Source organism: Vulpes lagopus, chromosome 3 (assembly GCF_018345385.1).
Source record: "Vulpes lagopus strain Blue_001 chromosome 3, ASM1834538v1, whole genome shotgun sequence".
Taxonomy (NCBI): Eukaryota; Metazoa; Chordata; class Mammalia; order Carnivora; family Canidae; genus Vulpes; species Vulpes lagopus.
Genome location: NC_054826.1, coordinates 84,244,383 through 84,265,357, shown reverse-complemented (window position 1 = coordinate 84,265,357; position 20,975 = coordinate 84,244,383). Strand labels below are relative to the sequence as shown.

Below are 20,975 nucleotides of genomic sequence, written 5' to 3'. Positions count from 1 at the left end.
ATTAAATGTGTAGATGGCTTTGGGGAGTAGACACATTTTAAAAATATTTGTTCTTTCAATCCATTAGCATAGAATGCCTTGCATTTCTTTTGGTCATCTTCAGTTTTTTTCATCAGTGTTTCATAGTTTTCAGTGTACAGGTCTTTCATCTCTGGCCAGGTTTATTCCCAGATTATTTTGGTTTGGGTGCAATAGTAAATAGGATCGATTCCTTAATTTCTCCTTCTGCTGCTTCATTATTAGTGTATAGAACGTAACAGATTTTTTTTTTTTAAGATTTTGAGAGCAAGAGAGAGAGAGAGAGAGAGAGAGAGAGATTCATGTGCACAAATGGCGAAGGGAGAGAATCCCCATCAGACTCCCCACTGAGCACAGAGCCCAATACAGGGCTCAATCCCATGATCCATGCAATCAGAACCTAAACTGAAACCCAGAGTTAGATGCTCAATCAACTGAGCCACCCAGGTGCCTTGGAATTGCAACAGATTTCCGTACGTCGATTTTGTATCCTGTGGCATTTCTAAATTAGTGCATCAGTTCTAGCAATTTTATGGTGGATTCTTTTGAGTTTTTTTATATCGAGTATCATGTCATCTGCAAATAGTCAATGTTTTACTTCTTCCTTGACAATCTGGATGCCTTTTATTTCTTTTTGTTGTGTGATTGCTGTGGGGGGATGGGTGAAACAGGTGATGGGGATTAAGGAGGGCACTTGTGATGAGCACTGGATGCTGTATGAAAGTGCTGAAGCACTATATTATACACCTGAAACTAATATTGTATGTTAACTGGAATTTAAAAACTTTTTTAAAAAGTCAACTTTTTAAATAAGCATATATTCAATATAATACATATTATGTGTTCAATCGAATCATATTCAATACCTAATAACCATATTCAGTATTTTAAAAAAAGACAAGATCTTAGCACTCTACCATGGAATTTGCCATCTGGATTCATGTAGAACAAATCTACATAGAAAAGACATCCAAATCTTTTTTTCCCCCTTTTAAATTAACATATAGTGTATTATTAGTTTTGGAAGTAGAATTCAGTGATTCATCAATCTTATATAATATCCAGTCCTCATTACATTATGTGTCCTCCTTAATGCTCATCACCCAGTTACCCAATCCTCCCATCCCCTGCCCCTACACTGACCCTCAGTTTGTTTCCTACAGTAAGAGACTCTTATGGTTTGTCTCCCTCTCTGATTTAGTCTTGTTTTTTTTTCCTCTCTTCCCCTATGATCCTGTTTTGTTTCTTACATTGCACATGAGTGAGGTCATATAACTGTCTTTCTTTGATTGACTTATTTCGCTTAGCATAATACCCTCTAGTTCTATCCACATTGTTGCAAATCACAAGATTTCTTTCTTTTTTTTTTTTTTTTGGATGGCTGAGTAGTATTTCATTGCATATATAAACCACACCTTCTTTATCCATTTTTTTTTGTTTGTTTGTTTGTTTGTTTTTTTATTTTTTTAATTTTTTTTCTTCTTCTTTATCCATTTACCTGTCGATGAACATCTGGGCTCTTTCCATAGTTTGGCTATTGTGGACACTGCTGCTATAAACAACTGAGGTGCAGGGGCCCCTTTGGATCACTACATTTGTATCTTTGGGGTAAATATCTAGTGCAATTGCTGGGTGGTAGGGTAGCTCTATTTTCAACTTTTTGAGGAACCTCCTGCTTTCCAGAACGGCTGTACCAGCTTGTGTTCCCACCAACAATGTAAGAGGGTTCCCCTTTCTCCTTATCCTCACCAACACCTGTTGTTTCCTGACTTGTTAATTTTAGCCATTCTGACTGGTATGAATTGGTATCTCATTGTGGTTTTAATTTCTATTTCCCTGATGCTGAGTGATGTTGAGCACTTTTTTTCATGTGTCTGTTTGGCCATTTGTATGTAGAGACAGCCAAATTTTAACTGCTTCAAATCACAAATCAAGAAATCGGGATGGGGGGCAGCCTGGGTGGCTCAGTGGTTTAGCGCCGCCTTCAGCCCAGGGCATGATCCTGGAGTCCTGGGATCAAGTCCCACGTCAGGCTCCCTGCATGGAGCCTGCTTCTCCCTCTGCCTGTGTCTCTGCCTCTCTCTCTGTGTGTGTCTCTCATGAATAAATAAATAAAATCTTAAAAAAAAAAAAAGAAATTGGGAGAGGCAAAACAGAAAGTTATTATAAAAGATTAAAGGTTATTACAAAAAAAGCAAAAACTTTAAGAAATATGGTATCATTAGTGAACTTTTCATCTTTAATATATTTTACTTGTGTATAAAAGTTTAAACACCAATGCTTTGAATGTTCCATAAGAGCAGCATCTACTCAGAAAGTAATATTGCACAACTTGACATTTTTGAGAGCCTAGTAGGTGTCAGGAATGATACAAGGTGCTTTCGTATTACAGAATAGGATTGTCTAGGACTCTTGGGTTTACTGGCAAGCTGTGCTTCCATGGAGGCAGAAACGGGCCCTCAACAAGGGCAGTTCATGCTTCAGAGGCAGGAACTGACAACGTGCACCAGACCAGATTTCAGAACCCTACAGAATCATGACTGCCATGTGCACTTCTCCTTCGTTTTATTTTTTTTTTTAATTTTTAAATTTTTATTTTTTTAAAGATTTTATTTATTTATTCATGAGAGACATAAAGAGAGAGAGAGGCAGAGGAGAAGCAGGCTCCATGCAGGGAACCCGACGTGGGACTCGATCCTGGGTCTCCAGGATCACGCCTTGGGCTGAAGGCGGCAGTAAACTACTGAGCCACCTGGGCTGCCTCCCTTCTCTTTTTTGAACCAGAATGTCTACTACGGTTATTCCGTCCCTCTCATCCCTATATGTTGGCTATAAGGAGGGCCAATAACGTTTTACTTCACAGATCTCAGATCAAGGACCCCTCCTGAGCCCCTCCTGCACCAGAAAATGTATCCAAGAAGCCTCATTGATACCTAGAACTAGGGCAGCCCCGGTGGCTCAGCGGTTTAGCGCCGCCTTCAGCCCAGGGTGTGATCCTGGAGACCCAGGATCGAGTTCCACATCAGGCTCCCTTCATGGAGCCTGCTTCTCCCTCTGCCTGTGTCTCTGCTTCTCTCTCTCCTCTCTGTGTATTCTCATGAATATATAAATAAAGTTAAAAAAACAGATACCTAGAACTAATTTAGATGGCAACATCCTGGACTTGGAGCCAGTGCCAAAAGGGATAAGATGTTTGGAGGTGAAGGAGTGAATTTTGCATGGGGAAGAGATGTGAACAATCATGAAAGCTGCTGAACTACTTCCACAGATGACTCCCAGCCCACATGCCCTTTGGAAATGTGATTTTGCCACTTGTCTCATCAACAGGTAAAACCTAATTCCCCTCCTCTTGAACCTAGACTCACCTAGTGACCTGCTTGTACCAACAGAGTGAAGCCTGGGCCTTAAGAGGCCTTATAGTCTCCATTTCCACCCTCTCGGAAAACAGACACTATATAAAGAACCTCATGCTAGACTATGGTGAAGGGCCATGGGAAGAGAGACGCTGACCCAGTTAGAGGAGTTTGAGTCCCACATCGAATGTAGAGATTACTTAAATACATAAATTTAGGGGCAGCTGGTGGCTCAGTGGTTTAGTGCCTGCCTTTGGCTCAGGTTGTGATCCCAGTCCAGGGATTGAGTCCCACATCAGGCTCCCTACGAGGAGCCTGCTTCTCCCACTGTCTATGTCTCTGCCCCTCTCTGTGTCTCTCATGAATAAATAAATAAAATCTTTAAAAAATAAAAAATAAAAACAATGAGATACCAGTCAGAAGAGCTACCATCCAAAACACAATAGATAAGTGTTGGCAAGGATGTGAGGGAAAAGGGAATGGTTATGCACTGTTGGCGGGAATGTAAATTGGTGCAGCTACTATGGGAAACAGTATGGAGGGTCCTTAAAAAATTAAAAATAGAAATAGCATACAATCCAGCAACTGCACTGATGGGTATTTACCCAAAGAAAACAAACACACTAATTAAAAAACATATATGCATCCCTATGCTTATTGTAGCATTATTTAAAATATCTAAGATACAGATGCAACCTAAGTGTGCATCCACAGATGAATGGATGAAGATATGGTATAGACATACAAATATAAAACAGAATATTTACTCAGTCATTAAAACAGAATGAAATCGGGGATCCCTGGGTGGCTCAGCGGTTTAGCGCCTGCCTTCGGCCCAGGGCGTAATCCTGGAGTCCCGGGATCGAGTCCCACATCAGGCTCCTTGTATGGAGCCTGCTTCTCCCTCTGCCTGTGTCTCTGCTTCTCTCTCTGTGTGTGTCTCTCATGAATAAATAAATAAAATCTTTAAAAAAAAAAAAAAAAAGAATGGAATCTTGCCATTCACAACAACAGGAATACACATGTTCACGAAAACAATATCCTAGAGGGTATTATGCTAAACGAAGTATGTCAGAGAAAAATACCAGATGATTTCACTTATATGAAGAATCTAAAAAACAAATGAATACACAAGCAAACAAAAACAGAAACAGACTCCTAAATTCAGAGAACTGGTGGTTAGCAGAGTGGGGAGGTAGGTGGGTATAAGCATAACAGGTGAAGGGGATTAAGAGATACAAACTTCCAGTTAAAAATAGGCCATGGAGGGGCACCCCGGATAGCTCAGTGGTTTAGCGCCGGCCTTCAGCCCGGGCCTGATCCTGGAGACCTGGGATGGAGTCCCACGTCGGGCTCCCTGCATGGAGCCTGTTTCTCCCTCTGCCTGTGTCTCTACCTCTCTCTCTCTCTCATGAATGAATAAATAAAACCTTTTAAAAAAAATAGGCCATGGGTGTGCAGTGGCACCTAAGTGGCTCAGTCAGTTAGGTGGTAATTCTTGATTTCGGCTCAGATTATGACCTTGGGGTCCTGGAACTGAGCCCCATGTTGGGCTCCTCATTCAGCAGGGAGTCTGCTTTAGGGTTTTTTCTCCCTTTGTTCCCACCAAAAAAATAAACCTTTTTTAAAAAAGGGTTTTGGGGGTGAAAACTACAGTACAGGGAATATAGTCAACACTACTGTCATAACATTGTATGCTGACAGATGGGGACTACATTTATTGTGGTGAGCATTGTACAATGCATAGAATTGTCAAATCACAATGTTGTACACATGAAACTAACATAGCATTCTGTCAACCACACATTAACAAAAAATAAAAAGTATGAGCACATAAGTTTAAAAACTAGCACAGTTCTAAGAAATGAGAAAACAATGCAAAACCAATGCCATGGTTTTCACTTTTTGTTCGAAATTTACACTTTTTAAACAGTGGTAATGAACCATACAAGAAAAGACCTTTATTACTTTTAGTTTGACTGTAGGCAGATCAAAGGAGTTAGAATGGTACGCATCAGGTAGCTGTAAAGTAGATGCTGGGCCCTTTACAGATCAAAGGATAACATCAAAGATCAGCCTCATTCAGAACATTCCTGAAGGGTTTCTCAGAAAACAAAACAGCCCAGCAAATAATGAAAAATGCAAGTGAATGAGTGCCCACTAATAACAATAAATCTCCAAAAATAAACTAGTAATTTCTATAGATTCCACTGAGATTCTAGATTAATATCGAGATGTTGCATCCAAACACTGAAATTCTGAACCCTGTCCAGAAAGACAAAAATGGGGGAAGGGATGGAGTGGAAGGAGAGTCCAAACATTTTTCTCTTGTAAGCATTCAGCTTGCTTCAGTTCTGTCCTCCTTCTGCCGACCAATTACAGATATGGTTAATGAAATCAACAACCTGACCATGGCCCTTGGAGGAATGGAAGACTGTCATGAAGTTCTGTCATAGAGATTCAATCTGCACTATTATCTCCCCAACAGATTTGTCAGATAAAATTGATAATGCCCTATACATGTCCCATACTTATACTAAAAAATGATTGGCTGTTGGTCTAAAATTCAGATTTAACTGGGCATTTTGTATTTTTATTTCCTAAATCTAGCAGTATTATTCAAAGCTAAAGGGTCCTCAACAGACTCAAAACTCCCCATAGTAAGCATTTTTCTTGTTGGGGCTTTAGATGCTACATCCTGGGAAAGGGTGGGCCTCTGGGGAGATACCAGTAAATCTTGTTGATCTTCATACCCTATGTTGCCACAGACATGTTTAGAGACTTTTAGGCAAGCCTGCATAACTAACTTCAATATCACTCGATGATGTACATTGCTTATGGGAGAAATGACCTGGTAAACTATTTTCCCAAAGGAAAAACAGCTCTTTTTTTTTTTTTTTTTTTTTTTTTGCAGACTGACCCTGAGTGATGCAATTTTTATTTTGCCCTGATTTATGGGAGTCTTTCAAGAATAAAATACCTCTCTTTTTCATCTTTTGCAGAAATGTGCCCTGTCTGCAAACTAACAGTACATTTAGTGACTTTAAAAAAAAAAATCTTATAACACTTTACACCATAACAGAAAAAAAATTTATATTAACCCATTAATGCTCATTCAGGAACTTCAAAATACTTTATAACAATCTTATGACACACACAAAATGAGCAAATCAAGATTCTATTTTGTAAGTTATCCAGTATGATACACACAGTCTAGAGTGAGTTTCCTCTGATGTCAAGTATTAGATTCCATTGCCTGAAGAAAAGTCATTTTAAAAAATTTTTGTATATATGTATTCCTTTATTTTAAGTAGGCTCCATACCCAGCATGGAGCCCAACACAGCTTGAACTCACAACCCTAGGATCAAGACCTGAGCAGAGGGGCACCTGGGTGGCTCAGTGGTTGATGTCTGTCTTTGGCTCAGGTTGTGATCCCAGGGTCCTGGGATTGAGTCCCTCATCAAGCTCCCCACAAGAAGCCTGCTTCTCCCTCGGCCTATGTCTCTGCCTCTCTCTGCGTCTCCCATCAATAAATAAATAAAATCTAAAAAAACAAAAAAAAGACCTGAGCAGAGATCAACAGTTGGATGCTTAGTTGACTGGGCCACCAAGGCACCCATTTAAAGATATTTATTTTTAAGTACTCTCTACACCTATGGGACTCAAACTTACAACTCCAAGATCAAGAGTCACATCCCGTACCAACTGAGCCAGCCAGGCACCTCAAAGAGTCACATATTAAGATTTGCTTAAAAAAAGGGGGGGGAGTATGCCTGCGTGGCTCAGTTAAACATCTGCCTGAGGTTCAGGTCATGACCTGAGGGTCCTGGAATCGAGCCCTGTGTCAGGCCCCTGTTCAGCGGGAGTCTGCTTTTCACTCTCCTCCTGCTCCCCAATCCCCACCCTCTAACCTGCTCATGTGTGTGCACACATCCGCTCACTCTCTATTTCAAATAAATAAAATAAAATCTTAAAAAAGAAAAAAAAAAAAGATTCCTTACTCACCAGAAAAATAAGATAACTGCTTGGAAAGAGAACATTTTATTTTTTTTTTAAGATTCATTTATTTATTCATGAAAGACACAGAGTGAGAGAGAGAAGCAGAGACACAGGCAGAGGGAGAAGCAGGCTCCATGCAGTGAGCCCGATGTGGGACTCGATCCTGGATCCCGGGGTCACGACCTGAAGACAGGCGCCCAACTGCTAAGCCACCCAGGCATCCCAGAAAGAGAACATTTTAAATAAAACCTGAGCAATGGAATACTGACCCACACACTTCTATTTAGAGTATACTCTCCAGTTTAGGTTAAAAGAAAGAAAAACTGGAAATCACTCTGCTATCTAGGGACAAGCTGCAAAGAACTTCAAGGTAAATCACCTTAACTAAACCTCTCCACTCCCCAAAAATCCAAGGATAGAAAACAGAAGCATCTGGAAGAGCACTGATGAGTGGTTCAGAGTCATAAATTCCGGGATAAACATATAAACTACTATTAATTGACAGGGACACAAATATTAATTATAGGTAATGGCTCAAGAGATTGCCATACTTACCCCAAGTTATATAAGAGATGGGATTGAGACTTAAGGCTGACATGAAATGATCAAAACCCATGTTTAGTGGTGGCCTTAGGAGGTGATCAGTTGTCCTCTTCTGTTAGGGTCACATCAACTACTTGGGCAGTGGGGGCGGGGGGAACTTACCTTATTTTTAGAGGCCTGTAACAAAGAGGAATCCCTAGCCAGAATTTCAGCTCAATTAAAATGCTCTACTCATAAGCCATTACCATATTTGGTCATCAGTGAAAAGTAATAATACCCCTCATAACTACCTCAAAGAGTCAGAATAAGGAACAAATGTGATAAAATAGGGCAACACTGTAAGCTAACTGTACAAATGTTTATCCCCTGGGTTAAAGCACACCCCATACTGTTCTGGTAGACCCTTGCAAATGTTAGTCTACTCTGAACTGGAGTCTGATGAGATCAAGGTGAGCTGGTGAGCTGGACTGGTTGAGGTAAAATACTCTGAGAAGAACACATGCCATAAGCCAGACCCTGTAAACTACATTGTCTCTTCTAAAGGTCTGTCCTGAAAAAAAATAAAAAAAAAAAAAAATAAAGGTCTGTCCTGGAGAGACAGGACCTAACCCTGAACAGCACAGTATCAGTCATCCTACCAACTGGATACTGGAGAGACTCAAGTGAGCTCACCAAACATCCACCTAATATATTCTGACATCTTGCTTAAAATAGAAAGGACAGCAGACTAACTTTTATAAGATTTATATGCCAAAGCACTTAACTACCTTGTTATATATGTAACACCATCTGATACTAATACAAGCTTCTGAAGAAAAGAGGATCCTAGTCCTGCTCTAATACGATGACTTTTGACTCATTTTTCTTAAACAGGTACACCATCATTTCACTATCTACCTCTTTCACAAGTATATGATGAGAAAATTTATGATCTGGCAACTTAAAATTGCTTTGGCTTCATGAAAATAACACTTAAACATAAAACATTTACTGTGGTAAAATTATCTCATTAGGACTTTTCAAGTAAAATTTGAAAAAAAGGTTCCAGTGAATTTCTTGACAGGGAAGAAGTGTGTATGACATATGAAGAAGAGATCTGAATTAACTTAATAACAAATACAGGTAATGTAATCTGGTTTGTCTGATGTCGAGATTCCAAGATACTGATATAATCTCTATTAGCCATGTTCTAATAATACCAATATAAGCACTAACAACTATAAAGGTCATTTTTTACAGTAGTTTTCCACCACATCAAGCCCAAAATGCTCCCTTCTGTACTGCCCCATAAATATCCTTAAATGGAATTCATACTTAACATTACCTGCCCATATAGGGCTTAAAATCAGCAAAAGACTCAATTCGAAGAAATGAAGAAAAAGTAGTTTATAACAAGAGAATACACATTTCAGTCTGTAAATGTTCATGCATGACTACACTGGAAGATGGAATAGCATTTCCTTATTTCGTTGCACAGGTAAGAATCCAAACAACTGAATCCCTGATCCCTGAACTAAGGTCTCTCATCAGCAAGCACTTCAGGGGAAATCTATCTAGAGCTCATTAAGGTTGATGCAATCAGAGATGATGCAGACAAGCTTCTAGAAAAAGGAATTGTGTTGGGTAGGCTTTTTAGGAAAACTTTCTTCACTGGAAGGTTTATGAGGTCATACATGGTTCAGGTGAGTGAGGGATCAACAGGTCCCGATAAGAAGTTTCTATTTCCACACCTCCCTAAATACATCTTCCATGAACTCTTGACACTTTTGAGGTGGCCTCATTCAACGTCTGCCTTCTACCATCACAACTGGCCTCTACCAACATGTTAATTCTTCTTCTATCCTGATTCTCTAAAATTACAGAATGGTAGGCTGGGACCTGCTATAATATTCTGCTATTATCTAATTTGATCCCTCATTTTAGAGGTTAGTAAATTTAGTCTCATTCAGGGTCATAAGGATTGTTAAGAGCTGTGTTAGAAGCCTCTTGACTTCCAGGCCAGGACTGCATTCACTGTACCACACTTAAGGAAAAATAACTTTGATGTTAAAAGATCTTTTTGAGAAACTGAAACCTATAAGAAAACAAACAACAAAAATTTAAAAGGCAGATTCTGTCTGAAAGTACCCAACCACCCTTCTCAAAGCTTCAGGTGGTTTCTCTGAAATCAAGCAGTTAAAAATATTAGTAGATATGCAATATAAAGTATAACTCTTTCCATGCTAAGAGTTTTTTTTTTTTTTTTTTTTAAATTTTTATTTATTTATGATAGTCACAGAGAGATAGAGAGAGGCAGAGACACAGGCGGAGGGAGAAGCAGGCTCCATGCACCGGGAGCCTGATGTGGGATTCGATCCTGGGTCTCCAGGATCGCGCCCTGGGCCAAAGGCAGGCGCCAAACCGCTGCGCCACCCAGGGATCCCCTAAGAGTTTTTTTTAATGGTGACCTAGCATTCCACTATTTGAATGTTCTGTATTTTGTTTAATCTGCTTCTTATTGGGTAGGCTATTTCTCTTTTTTATTATTCACTTAGTGGATTGCATATTGTTAATGAATCAATCAGAAAGGTTTCCATTTACCCAATTTAAAAAAATCTGTCAAAAAACAAAATGCAAAGAAGGGAAAAGCAATAAACTTTACTTGTGAAGAGCCAGAATTTTAAAACCAAGGAAAAAAACTCTGCAAATAGAATTGTTTTTTTTTTTTGTAATACATCAAATTCCACGTTATAACTATGCCCAAAGCCAAACATTTCTTCATCCCCATCCCCCTTTGTTCGACTATTAAAAATTATCCCAATAACCATGCAAATTCATGAGAACTTACCTGCATTTAAAATACACAGTCCCGTCGTGGCTTCCATCATGCTTTCCTCTCTCAGGATTATCCCATTCTACTCCTAACCAGAGTCCTAGCAGAATAAGAAAAACCAAATGGGGGTGGGGTGGGGGGAGACAGAAAAAAGAAAAACCAAATGAGGATTAAGTGATGACAGAAATAATTAATGTTCCTTTTTTCTGCAAGCAAATACAGTAGGCAATGGAAACTCTATCACACAGACACCACTGGGGGAGAAAAAGATCTTTTGAAAAGGGGCAAGTTAACATTGGACTCAAGACTGCAATGAGCAAATATGATAACACATTTGGTTCAAAAGCCAATGAAAACTACAACTGTAGGAAACAATAGCTAAAATTTACTGAGCACTTACTAAATGCCAGAAACTTTTCTTCACATTAACTCATGTTATCCTCACAAGAGACATTTCAGTTTTGCAAAGCAGATATTGTTACCTTCTTTTTACCAATTCCCAAATACAAGTTTTTAGATTCCTAGTCTACTAAACTGCTTTGCATAAAATAAAAATCTATATGTAAATAGCATCCTTATTCAACATAGGTAAAATAACCTGCTGAAAGTCACACAACTTCAAACCCAGGTCATTCTAACTCCAGAAGCTAAGGCTTATCCATCACACTTCACTGTCTATGACTCATACCTCATATTTGGTATGCCACCTCACAGTCTCCAGAGCGTTTTCTTTCTTTTTCTTTTAATATTTTATTTATTTATTTATTTGACGGGAGAAGGAAGGAGGGAGGGAGGGAGGGAAGGAGGGAGGGAGGGAGTGAGATGGGGGGGAGAAACTGAGTGAGAGAGAACACAGCAGGGGAGGAGCTGAGGGAGAAGCAGGCTCCCCACTGAGCAGGAAGCCTGACACAGGGCTCCATCCCAGGACCCTAGGATCATGATCTGAGCCAAAAGCACAGGCTTAACCGACTGTACCACCCAGGTGCTTCCAGAGCATTTCCTTTTACCTTCCCTCCTTCCTTCCACTATGTATACAGCACCGTGCTAGGTGCAAAAGAAAGGTGGAAAGTTTCACTTCTGGATCAGCACTCCTGGTGAAAACCAGCATAGTTAGATAAACTACTTTTGAAAATCATTTGACATCAATTATGATGGCAAAAGTTAAAAACAAAAAAACAAGTGCTGGTGAGGGTGAGGGAAAAAATAAGAACCCTTGTGCATTGCTGATGGCAATGTAAAATGCTGCAGCCACTATGGGAAACAATAGAATACTTCCTCAAAAAGCTAAACAAAGAATTACTGTATGATCTAGCAATTCCACTTCTGGGCATATGCCTAAAAGGACTGAAAGCAGGGACTCAGACATGTAGACATGTATATATCTATATTCACAGCAGCATTATACACAATAGCCAAAAGGTGGAAGGAACCCAAGTGTCCATTAATGATGAATGGACACACAAAATGTGTTATATCCATACAACAGAATATTATTCAGCCTTGAAAACGAATGAAATTCTCAGATATGCTACAGCATGGTTGAGCTTTGAAGATACTATGCTAAAATGACATGGGCCAGACACAAAAAGACAATATAGGATTCTACATATATGAGACACTTAGAGCAGTCAAATTTAGAGACCAAAAGTAAAATGGAGGTTGTCGGGGGCTAAGGGGAGAAGAGAATGGGGAATCATTATTTAATGGGTACAGAGTTCTAGTTACATAAAGTAAAGGGCTCCAGATACACGGTGGTTAGGGCTGCATGACAATGTTAATGTGCTTAATACCATTGAACTATATACTTAAAAATGGTTAAAATGGTCAATTTAGTTATGTCTATTTACTACAATTTTTAAAATATGTGTACATCCTAGAGAGCTACCAAGGTAGTGAAGAATTACATGACCAACATGTGGGAAAAGAGGGAAACCCAAAGAGTTGAGCTAATAAGCATTTAGAGCAATCTTTTCCCCTTGAGGCATCTGATAATTTTGATATAAGAAGCTAAAAAGCTGAAGAGAGCTTTGGACAGATTTCAGGGGATAAGAAATCAATACAGAAAATCACAGCCCCCCAGAGAAGGTGAAAATTGCTGAGAAACTCTCTACGATTTGTATGGGGCTCAAAATGTCTTCATTCTGAGAGTAAGGAGGAACGAGCACTAAATAAACTAGCCCTTGTAGGGATTCAAGGCCACCTTCAAGTAATCTCATTCTCAGATAAGTTTAAAGTGATCTGGGATTGCAACTCACCCTAGCTATCTGCCAGAATAAATTTCAGTCTGCTCTGGAGAAAAATAACACCATTGCAAAGCTCAAATTATAATTTTTAATCATCACATCTGGCACTCTAACAAAAATATCCAAATATGGAAAAAGACAAAGACTCTGTGACTGAGAACCAAGGAAAACAACAGCCAACACACTCATCAGGCATCTGCATAATGGAGTTTTAACTAGTTTAATATTTTCAGGAAAATAAAAGATGAGCTTGTAATTTCAGCAAGAAATTTTATTTTATTTTATTATTTTTTAAAAGATTTTATTTATTTATTCATGAGAAGCACAGAGAGGAGAGAGAGAGGCAAAGGGAGAAGCAGGCTCCACGCAGGGAGCCCGACATGGGACTTGATCCTGGGTCTCCAGGATCACACCCTGAGCTGAAGGTAGCACTGAACCGCTGAGCCACCAGGGCTGCCCTCAGCAAGAAATCTTAAAACTGTATTTTTGAACCCTAAATAAAAATTCTGGAACTCAAAAAACACAACTCAAATTATATTCCAATGATAAGAGTTTTAAAATATATTATATTGTGCCTTATTTAAAAATAGGTCAGAAAAAAATTGAAAATGATGTACAGTGACAAAGGGGTGAAATACACAGAACAGAGTGAAGAGACACAGAGGGTACCCCATAAAGCTCTACTTTATATATAACTGGAGGCCCAAAAAGAGAGGAGAGATTGTGGAAGAAGCAACCTTTGAAGAAATAGTGTCTGATAATATTATAAAACTAAAGAATGTCATCAAACCACAGTTTCAAAAACCTCAAAAAACACCAAACTAAAAATGCAAAGAAAACTACATCCAAACACATTAGGGTAAAACCGACATCTACCAAAGACAACAAGAAAGATCCTAATTCAGCTGAGGTTGGGGAAGAGGAAACAGATTACCTTCAAAGAAGAACAACCAGACCAACAGCTGACTTCTCCATTAAAACAGTAAAAGCCAGAAGATGAAGGATATCTTCAAAATACTGAAAGAAAATAACTGGGGTTCTGGAACACTGTAATTGGTGAAAACATCCCTCAAAAAGTGAAAGTGAGGGGATCCCTGGGTGGCTCAGTGGTTTGGCGCCTGCCTTTGGCCCAGGGTGTGATCCTGGAGTCCCGGGATCAGGTCCCACATCGGGCTTCCGGCATGGAGCCTGCTTCTCCCTCTGCCTGTGTCTCTGCCTCTCTCTCTCTCTCTCTCTGTCTGTCATGAATAAATGAATAAAATCTTTAAAAAAAGTGAAAGTGAACAAGTGACCTTGAATAGCCAAAACAATTTTGATATACAAAATCAAAGGACTCACAGTGTCCAGTTTCAAACTTATTATAAACCTACTGTAATCAAAACAGGCAAAAGGATAGATAACATCTAGACAAATGGAATAGAATTTAGAGACCAAAAGTGAACCCAAAAGCGGTCAATTGATTTTTTACAAAAACGCCCAATGGGGAAAGGACAGAGTCTTCAAAAAATGGTGCTAGGACAACTAGATATGCTCATGCAAAAAAAATTGGATACCTCATATCATAGGACCCCTACCGCACAACCCAACATAGATCATTAACCTAAATATAGGAGCTAAATCATAAAACACTTAGAGAAAACTAGAGATAAATCTTCAGGACCATGGATTTGGCAATGGATTCTTGGATTATAATACCAAAAGCACAAGCAACAAAAGAAAAAATAAACTGGACTTCATAAAAATTAAACATTTATGTGCAAAGGACATTATCAAGAATGTGAAAAGACAACCTATAGAATGGGAGAAAATACTTAAAAATCACTACTGTGATAAGTGCTTAATATCTAGAATATTAAAAACAACTAAAACTCAACAACAAAAAGACAACCCAACTGTAGTTCTGATTTGCATTTCCCTAGTGGTAAGTGATGCTGAACATCTTTTCATGTGTCTGTTGGCCACCTGCATGTCTCACACTTGTCAGAATGGCTAAAATCAGCAACACAAGAAACAACAGGTGTTGGTAAGGATGTGGAGAAAAAGGAACCCTCTTGCACTGTTGATGGGAATTCAAACTGGTGCAGCTACTAGGGAAAACAGTATGGAGGTTCCTCAAAATGTTAAAAATAGAACTACTGTAAGATCTAGCAATCACACTATTGGGCATTTACCCCGAAAATACGAAAACACTAATCCAAAGGGATACATGTATCATTATGTTTATGGCAACATTATTCTGAATAGCCAAAATATGGAGGCAGCCAAGTGTCCATCAATTGATGAATGGATAAAGAAGATGTAGCCTATATATACAAAGGAATATTACTCAGCCATAAAAAAGAATGAAATCTTACCATTTGCAATGACATGGATTGGGCCAGAGAATATAATGCTAAGAAAAATAAGTCACAGAAAGACAAATACTATATGATTTCACTCATGCGGAATTTAAGAAACAAAACAGATAAGCAAATGGGGAAAAAAAAAGAGACAAATGAAGAAGCAGACGCTTAATTATAGAGAATTGATGGTCACCAGAGGGGAGATGGGTGGGGGATAGGTGAAATAGGTGATGGGGATTAAGGAGGGTACTTGTCGTGATGAGCACAGAGTGATGTATGGAAATTTGAATCACTATATTGCACACCTGAAACTAATACAACACTGTACGTTAGTTAACTGGAATTTTACAAACTTAAAAAAAAAAAAAGACAACTCTACTGAAAAATGGACAAAGGACTTGGATAGACATTTCTCCAAAGATACACAAATAGCCAATAAACACATGAAAAGATGCTCATCATTAAGCATTACAGAAATCCAAATCAAAACCACAATGAGATATCACTTCACACTTAATAATACACCTATAATCAAAATAATGGAGAGTCACAAATGCTGGCAAGGATGTGGAAAAACTGGAATGCTCATACACTGCTGGTGAGAACATAAAATGATGTTGCCACTGTGGAAAACATTTTGGTGGTTCCTGAAAAGACTAAATGTAGAATTACCATACAACTCATCAGTTCTACTTATAGGCATATAACCAAAAGCATTAAAAAAGACTCATGCTTGTACGCCAATGTTCATTGTGTCATTACCCACAATAGCCAAAAAGCAGAAATAACCCAAATATCCATCAACAGATGTAGAGATAAAATGTAATATACACACAATGGAATATTCAGCCATAAAAAGAATGAAGTTCTCACACATGCTACATGGATAAACCTTGAAAACATTTTGCTAAATGAAATAAGCCACCCTGAAAGGACAAATGCTGAATGATTCTACTTATATGTGGTACCTAGAGTAGTCACTATTTTCCTAAACACTTAAAAATGGTTAAGATTAAAAAAACCAAAAGGTTAAGATGATAAATTTTATGTTATGTATATTTTATTTTATTTTATTTTATTTTGTTATGTATATTTTATAACTAAATATTTTAACATGTTAAAATCATTAGGGGGAAGGAAGAGATGAATAGGTGGGGCACAGAGAATTTTTAAGGTGGTGAACCGACTCTGTATGATACAGGTCAATATAAATTTTTCCAAACCAACAGAATATACAACACCAAGAGTTCAATGGACTTTAAGCAATAATGGTTTATTGATACAGGTTAATCAACTGCAAAAAATGTGCACCCCAGTGAGGGACATTGGTAATGGGGGACACTATGTATGTGTGGGGGCAGGAGGAAATCTCTCTACCTGCTATTCAATTTTGCTGTGAACTTAAATCTGGTGTAAAAAATAAAGTCTATTCAAAAAAGATTAAAATGGTAACTTTTGTTATATATTTTATAACTAAGAATTTTTTTACAACTAAGAATTTTTAATAAAAAATGGTTGAAATGGCAAATTTTATATTTCATGTGCATGTAACCACAATTTAAAATTTTAAAAAACACAATTTCAGTAAAGAAAAATTAATAGGAGTGATCTTCAAGTAAAAAGAAAATTATAAGGGCAGCCTGGGTGGCTCAGCGGTTTAGCGCCACCTTCAGCCCAGGACATGATCTTGGAGACCCAGGATGGAGTCCCAAGTCGGGTTCCCTGAATGGAGCCTGCTTCTCCCTCTGCCTGTGTCTCTGCCTCTCTCTCTGTCTGTCTTTCTCTCTCTCTCTCTCTCTGTCTCTCATGAATAAATAAATAAAATCCTTTTTTTTAAAAGAAAATTATCCCCAATGAAATCCTAGGATACAAAGGGGAATAAAAGGCCAGAAAAGGGTAAATACATGGATAAATCTAAATTAATAAAAACTATACAAACTAATATCAGTCCTTGGTGCTTTATATGCACAAAGATTAAAATGCCCAACGGGAGTTAGGAAGTGTGTAAGCAAAAATTACTATTCAAGTATTCTAAAGTCTTTGCATGAGTCCAGGAAGAAGTAAAATTACTAATTAGACTTTGTAGGTCAAAGATGCGTGTTTTGGCCTCCATGATAATTACTTAATAACAAAAAATGTATGATTAATAGAGAGGAAAAATAGTGTTAAAAAATAACCCAATAAAAGGGGGGTGAGAATAGGAACAAAAAAGAGAAAAAAGAGCACAGGCAAGACAAATAGAAAGCAAATAGTAAGATGGTAGATATAAACCCAAATTATCAACAAAAAAGTGAAACAAGAAACAACTAAATGTTCTGATTAAGAGTCAGCAGAAACTGTCACTGGGATTTTTATAGGCATCAAACAGAATCTGTAGATTGCTTTGGGTAGTACTGACACTTTAATAATAGTAACTCTTCCAATCAAGGAGCACGGGATGTCTTTCATTTAATTTGTGCTTAATTTCTTTCAGCAACATTTTATAGTTTTCATTTCATTTCACCTCCCTGGTTAATTCCTAAGTATTTTATTCTTTTTGATGTAGTACATGTATACAACAGAGTATTATTCAGCCTTTAAAAGGAAGGAAGTTCTGACACATGCTGCAGCATAGATGAACCCTGAGATATGCCAGTGAGATATCTCAGGGAGCTATGCCAGTCATAAAAGATAAATACCACAGGGGCGCCTGGGGGTCTCTGTAGGTTAAACATCCCACTCTTGATTTTGGCTCAGATCATGATCTCAGGGTCATGAGATCAAGCCCTACTGTGGCACAGAGTCTGCTTGAGATTCTTTCCCTCCACCTCCCCCTCCACTCCACTTCCCTGCTCTCATGCGTGTGTTCTCTAAAATATATTAAAAACCAAAAAAAAAAAAAAAAAAAAGAAAAGAAAAGAAATACCACAGTCAAATTCCTAAGAGACAGAAGTAGAATGGTGGGACTGGCAAGAGAGGGGAGAATGAGAAACTACTGTTTAATGAGTATGAAATTTCACTTTGGAAAGGTAATAATGTTCTGGAGATGGATGGTGGTGATGCTTGCACAACAATATGAATGCACCCAATGCCACTGAACTACACACTTAAAAAATGTAAAAAAATGTAAATTGATAACAATTTACAATTGATAACAATTTCTGAGCATTTTACCAGAATAAAAATATAATATAAAAGACTGAAATCACAGAGTAGCTTCTCTGTACACAATGGGATTCAGCTAGAAGTCAATAATGAAAGGTTTATTAGAAAATCCTCATATGTATAGAAATCAAGCCATATCATTCAAAATTACCTTGCATCAAAAAACGGAAGCATGAAAAAAAAAAAAAAAAAAAAAAAAAAAACAAAAAAAAACGGAAGCATGGGGACACCTGGGTGGCGCAGTCAGTTGAGCATCCAAATTTGATTTCTGCTCAGGTTATATTCTCAGGGTCCTGGGATGGAGCCCCACGTCAGGCTCCTGTGCTCAGCAAAGAGTCTGGTGGAGATTCTATCTCCCTCTCCTTCTCCCCACCCCACCCCCATCCCCACCACATGCATGCTTTCTCTCTCTCAAATAAATCTTTTTTTTTTTTTAATATTTTATTTATCTATTCATGAGAGATACAGAGAGAGAGGCAAAGACACAGGTAGAGAGAAGCAGGCTCCTCGCAGGGAGCCGGACGTGGGACTCGATCCCAGGACCAGGATCGTGCCCTGAGCCAAAGGCAGACACTCAACTGCTGAGCCACCCAGGCATCCCTCAAATAAATCTTTTTTTTTTCTCCCTCAAATAAGTCTTTAAAAAAAAAAAGCCCAATGTAAATTAGAAAATACTTTGAACAGAATGAAAAAAATACTATACATCAAAATTTGGGGAATGTAGGCACAAGGTACACTTTGAGAGAAACTTATAGATTTAAATGTATAGGCTAGATAGCAGATTAAAAATAATCATCTAGGGGGGATGCCTATGTGGCTCAGTTGGTTAAGCATCTGCCTTTGGCTCAGGTCATGATCCCAGGGTCCTGGGATTGAAGCCCACATCCCTGCATTGAGTAGGAAGCCACTCCCCCTGCTTATGCTCTGTCAAATAAACAAATAAAATCTTTAAAACAAAATCATCTAACTCAAAATGTTACGGCAAATTAAACCAACAGAAAGTAAAAGGAAGTAAATAATAAAGAAAAATGAATAGTATAGAAAATAAATAAGACCATTTCTTGCTGCAAAACATCTCAAAGATTTCTAACAAGGATACATGGCAATCATCGTACAAAGAATAAATCTTGAAATAAAAGTGAGTGCAGGCATTATGAAAGCACAGATAAGACCTTTCATACTGTTGGGGGTGTGAGTGTAGAAAAGACATGCAGTAGTAACAGAAGGAAGGAGAGCAGAGCCCAAGGCATAATACAGCTCAGGATCTGTTTAGGGAACCTCAAAAAATCATGCACAGCTAGAGCTGGAGGTGTAGCGCAGGGGTAGGGGCAGGAGCTGGGGGCAGGAGAAAAAGACTAGCAGGGGTGAATAGAGGCTGCTTCCTAATGTAAATCTCTTGCAGACACAGTAAAGAGCTTGAACTTTATCCTGTTCCTCCTGAGAACACTATTTAATCAGCATGGAGAGAGATAGGATCTGGATTTTAAAGATAAGTAACAGAAGCTCAGGGAAATATGTTACTTCCTAAAGGAAAAACTTTCTTCCTCCAATCTCACAGCACTTCTGTTATCAGATGTGTTGGTTTTTCCACACCAAGTAATTCTTCAGTTCTTGGCAGACATGAACTGGGTGTCCTACAGTTTAACTCTAAACTGATACTCACTGGCCAGATGAGTGCAGACCCCACAGATTATGGGCTCAGTTCTAGAAGAATGCCCCCATTTCAGATGCCAGTCACAAGTCCCAGGCTGTCACCTGTACTATAAATCAGCTATAAATCAGGAGTTTCTACATCCAGCAACCGGCTATAAATTGGGGGTTCCACATTCCATACTCAGGTTTGATAATTTGCTAGAACTGCTCACAGAAATCAAGAAAACTCTTACATTTACCAGTTAATTATAAAAGACATAACAAAGAACAGATGAACAGCTACATGACGAGGTACCCAGGCAGAAGTCCAGAAGGGTCTTAAGCACAGGGGTCTGTCCCTATGGTTTGAGGTACACCACCCTCTCAGCATGTGGGTGTGTTCACCAACCCAGAAGCCCTCCCAAACCCACAGTTTAGGGATTTTCATGGAGACTTCCTCAGGTAGGCATGAGTGACTACTGATCTCCAGCCCCTTTTCCCCACCACCACCCAACTCCCCGCTGCCCCACCTGAGGGTAGCGGTGAGGCTGAAAGTTCCAAGCTCCTAATTAAGGTGTATTCTTTCTGGTGATAAGCCCCCCATCCTGAAGCTCTCTAGGGGACCCTGACCACCAGTCATCATTAGCCTACAAAAAGACACTCATCTCTGGAGATTCCAAGGGCCTTCTTTAGAAGCTCTTGGCGTCAGGAACGGGGGCTTAAGAATATTAGAACATATGAAAATCAGTAATAGAAAATTTCACTAAAATGTAGTCCAGGTGATTTCACAGAGGGAGCTCTCATGCCCTACTATCACTGGTAGTCAGCTGCAGACCCAACAGGAAGAGCCGAACTTGAGCTTGCACCCAGATACTACTCTACAATTCC

The 20,975-nt window shown here is 38.8% G+C and overlaps 1 protein-coding gene across 4 annotated transcripts in view; it reads right to left on the bottom strand.

Moving 5' to 3' along the window:
• The window catches only part of TBCE (tubulin folding cofactor E), a 78,115-nt gene that overhangs the window by 23,985 nt on the left and 33,155 nt on the right, over window positions 1-20,975 (bottom strand). For all 4 annotated transcript variants that reach the window (XM_041750414.1, XM_041750418.1, XM_041750417.1 and 1 more), the window contains exon 3: window positions 10,742-10,826. In XM_041750414.1, coding sequence (XP_041606348.1) covers window positions 10,742-10,826 — 85 coding nt within the window. The remainder of the gene's footprint in view (window positions 1-10,741; window positions 10,827-20,975) is intronic.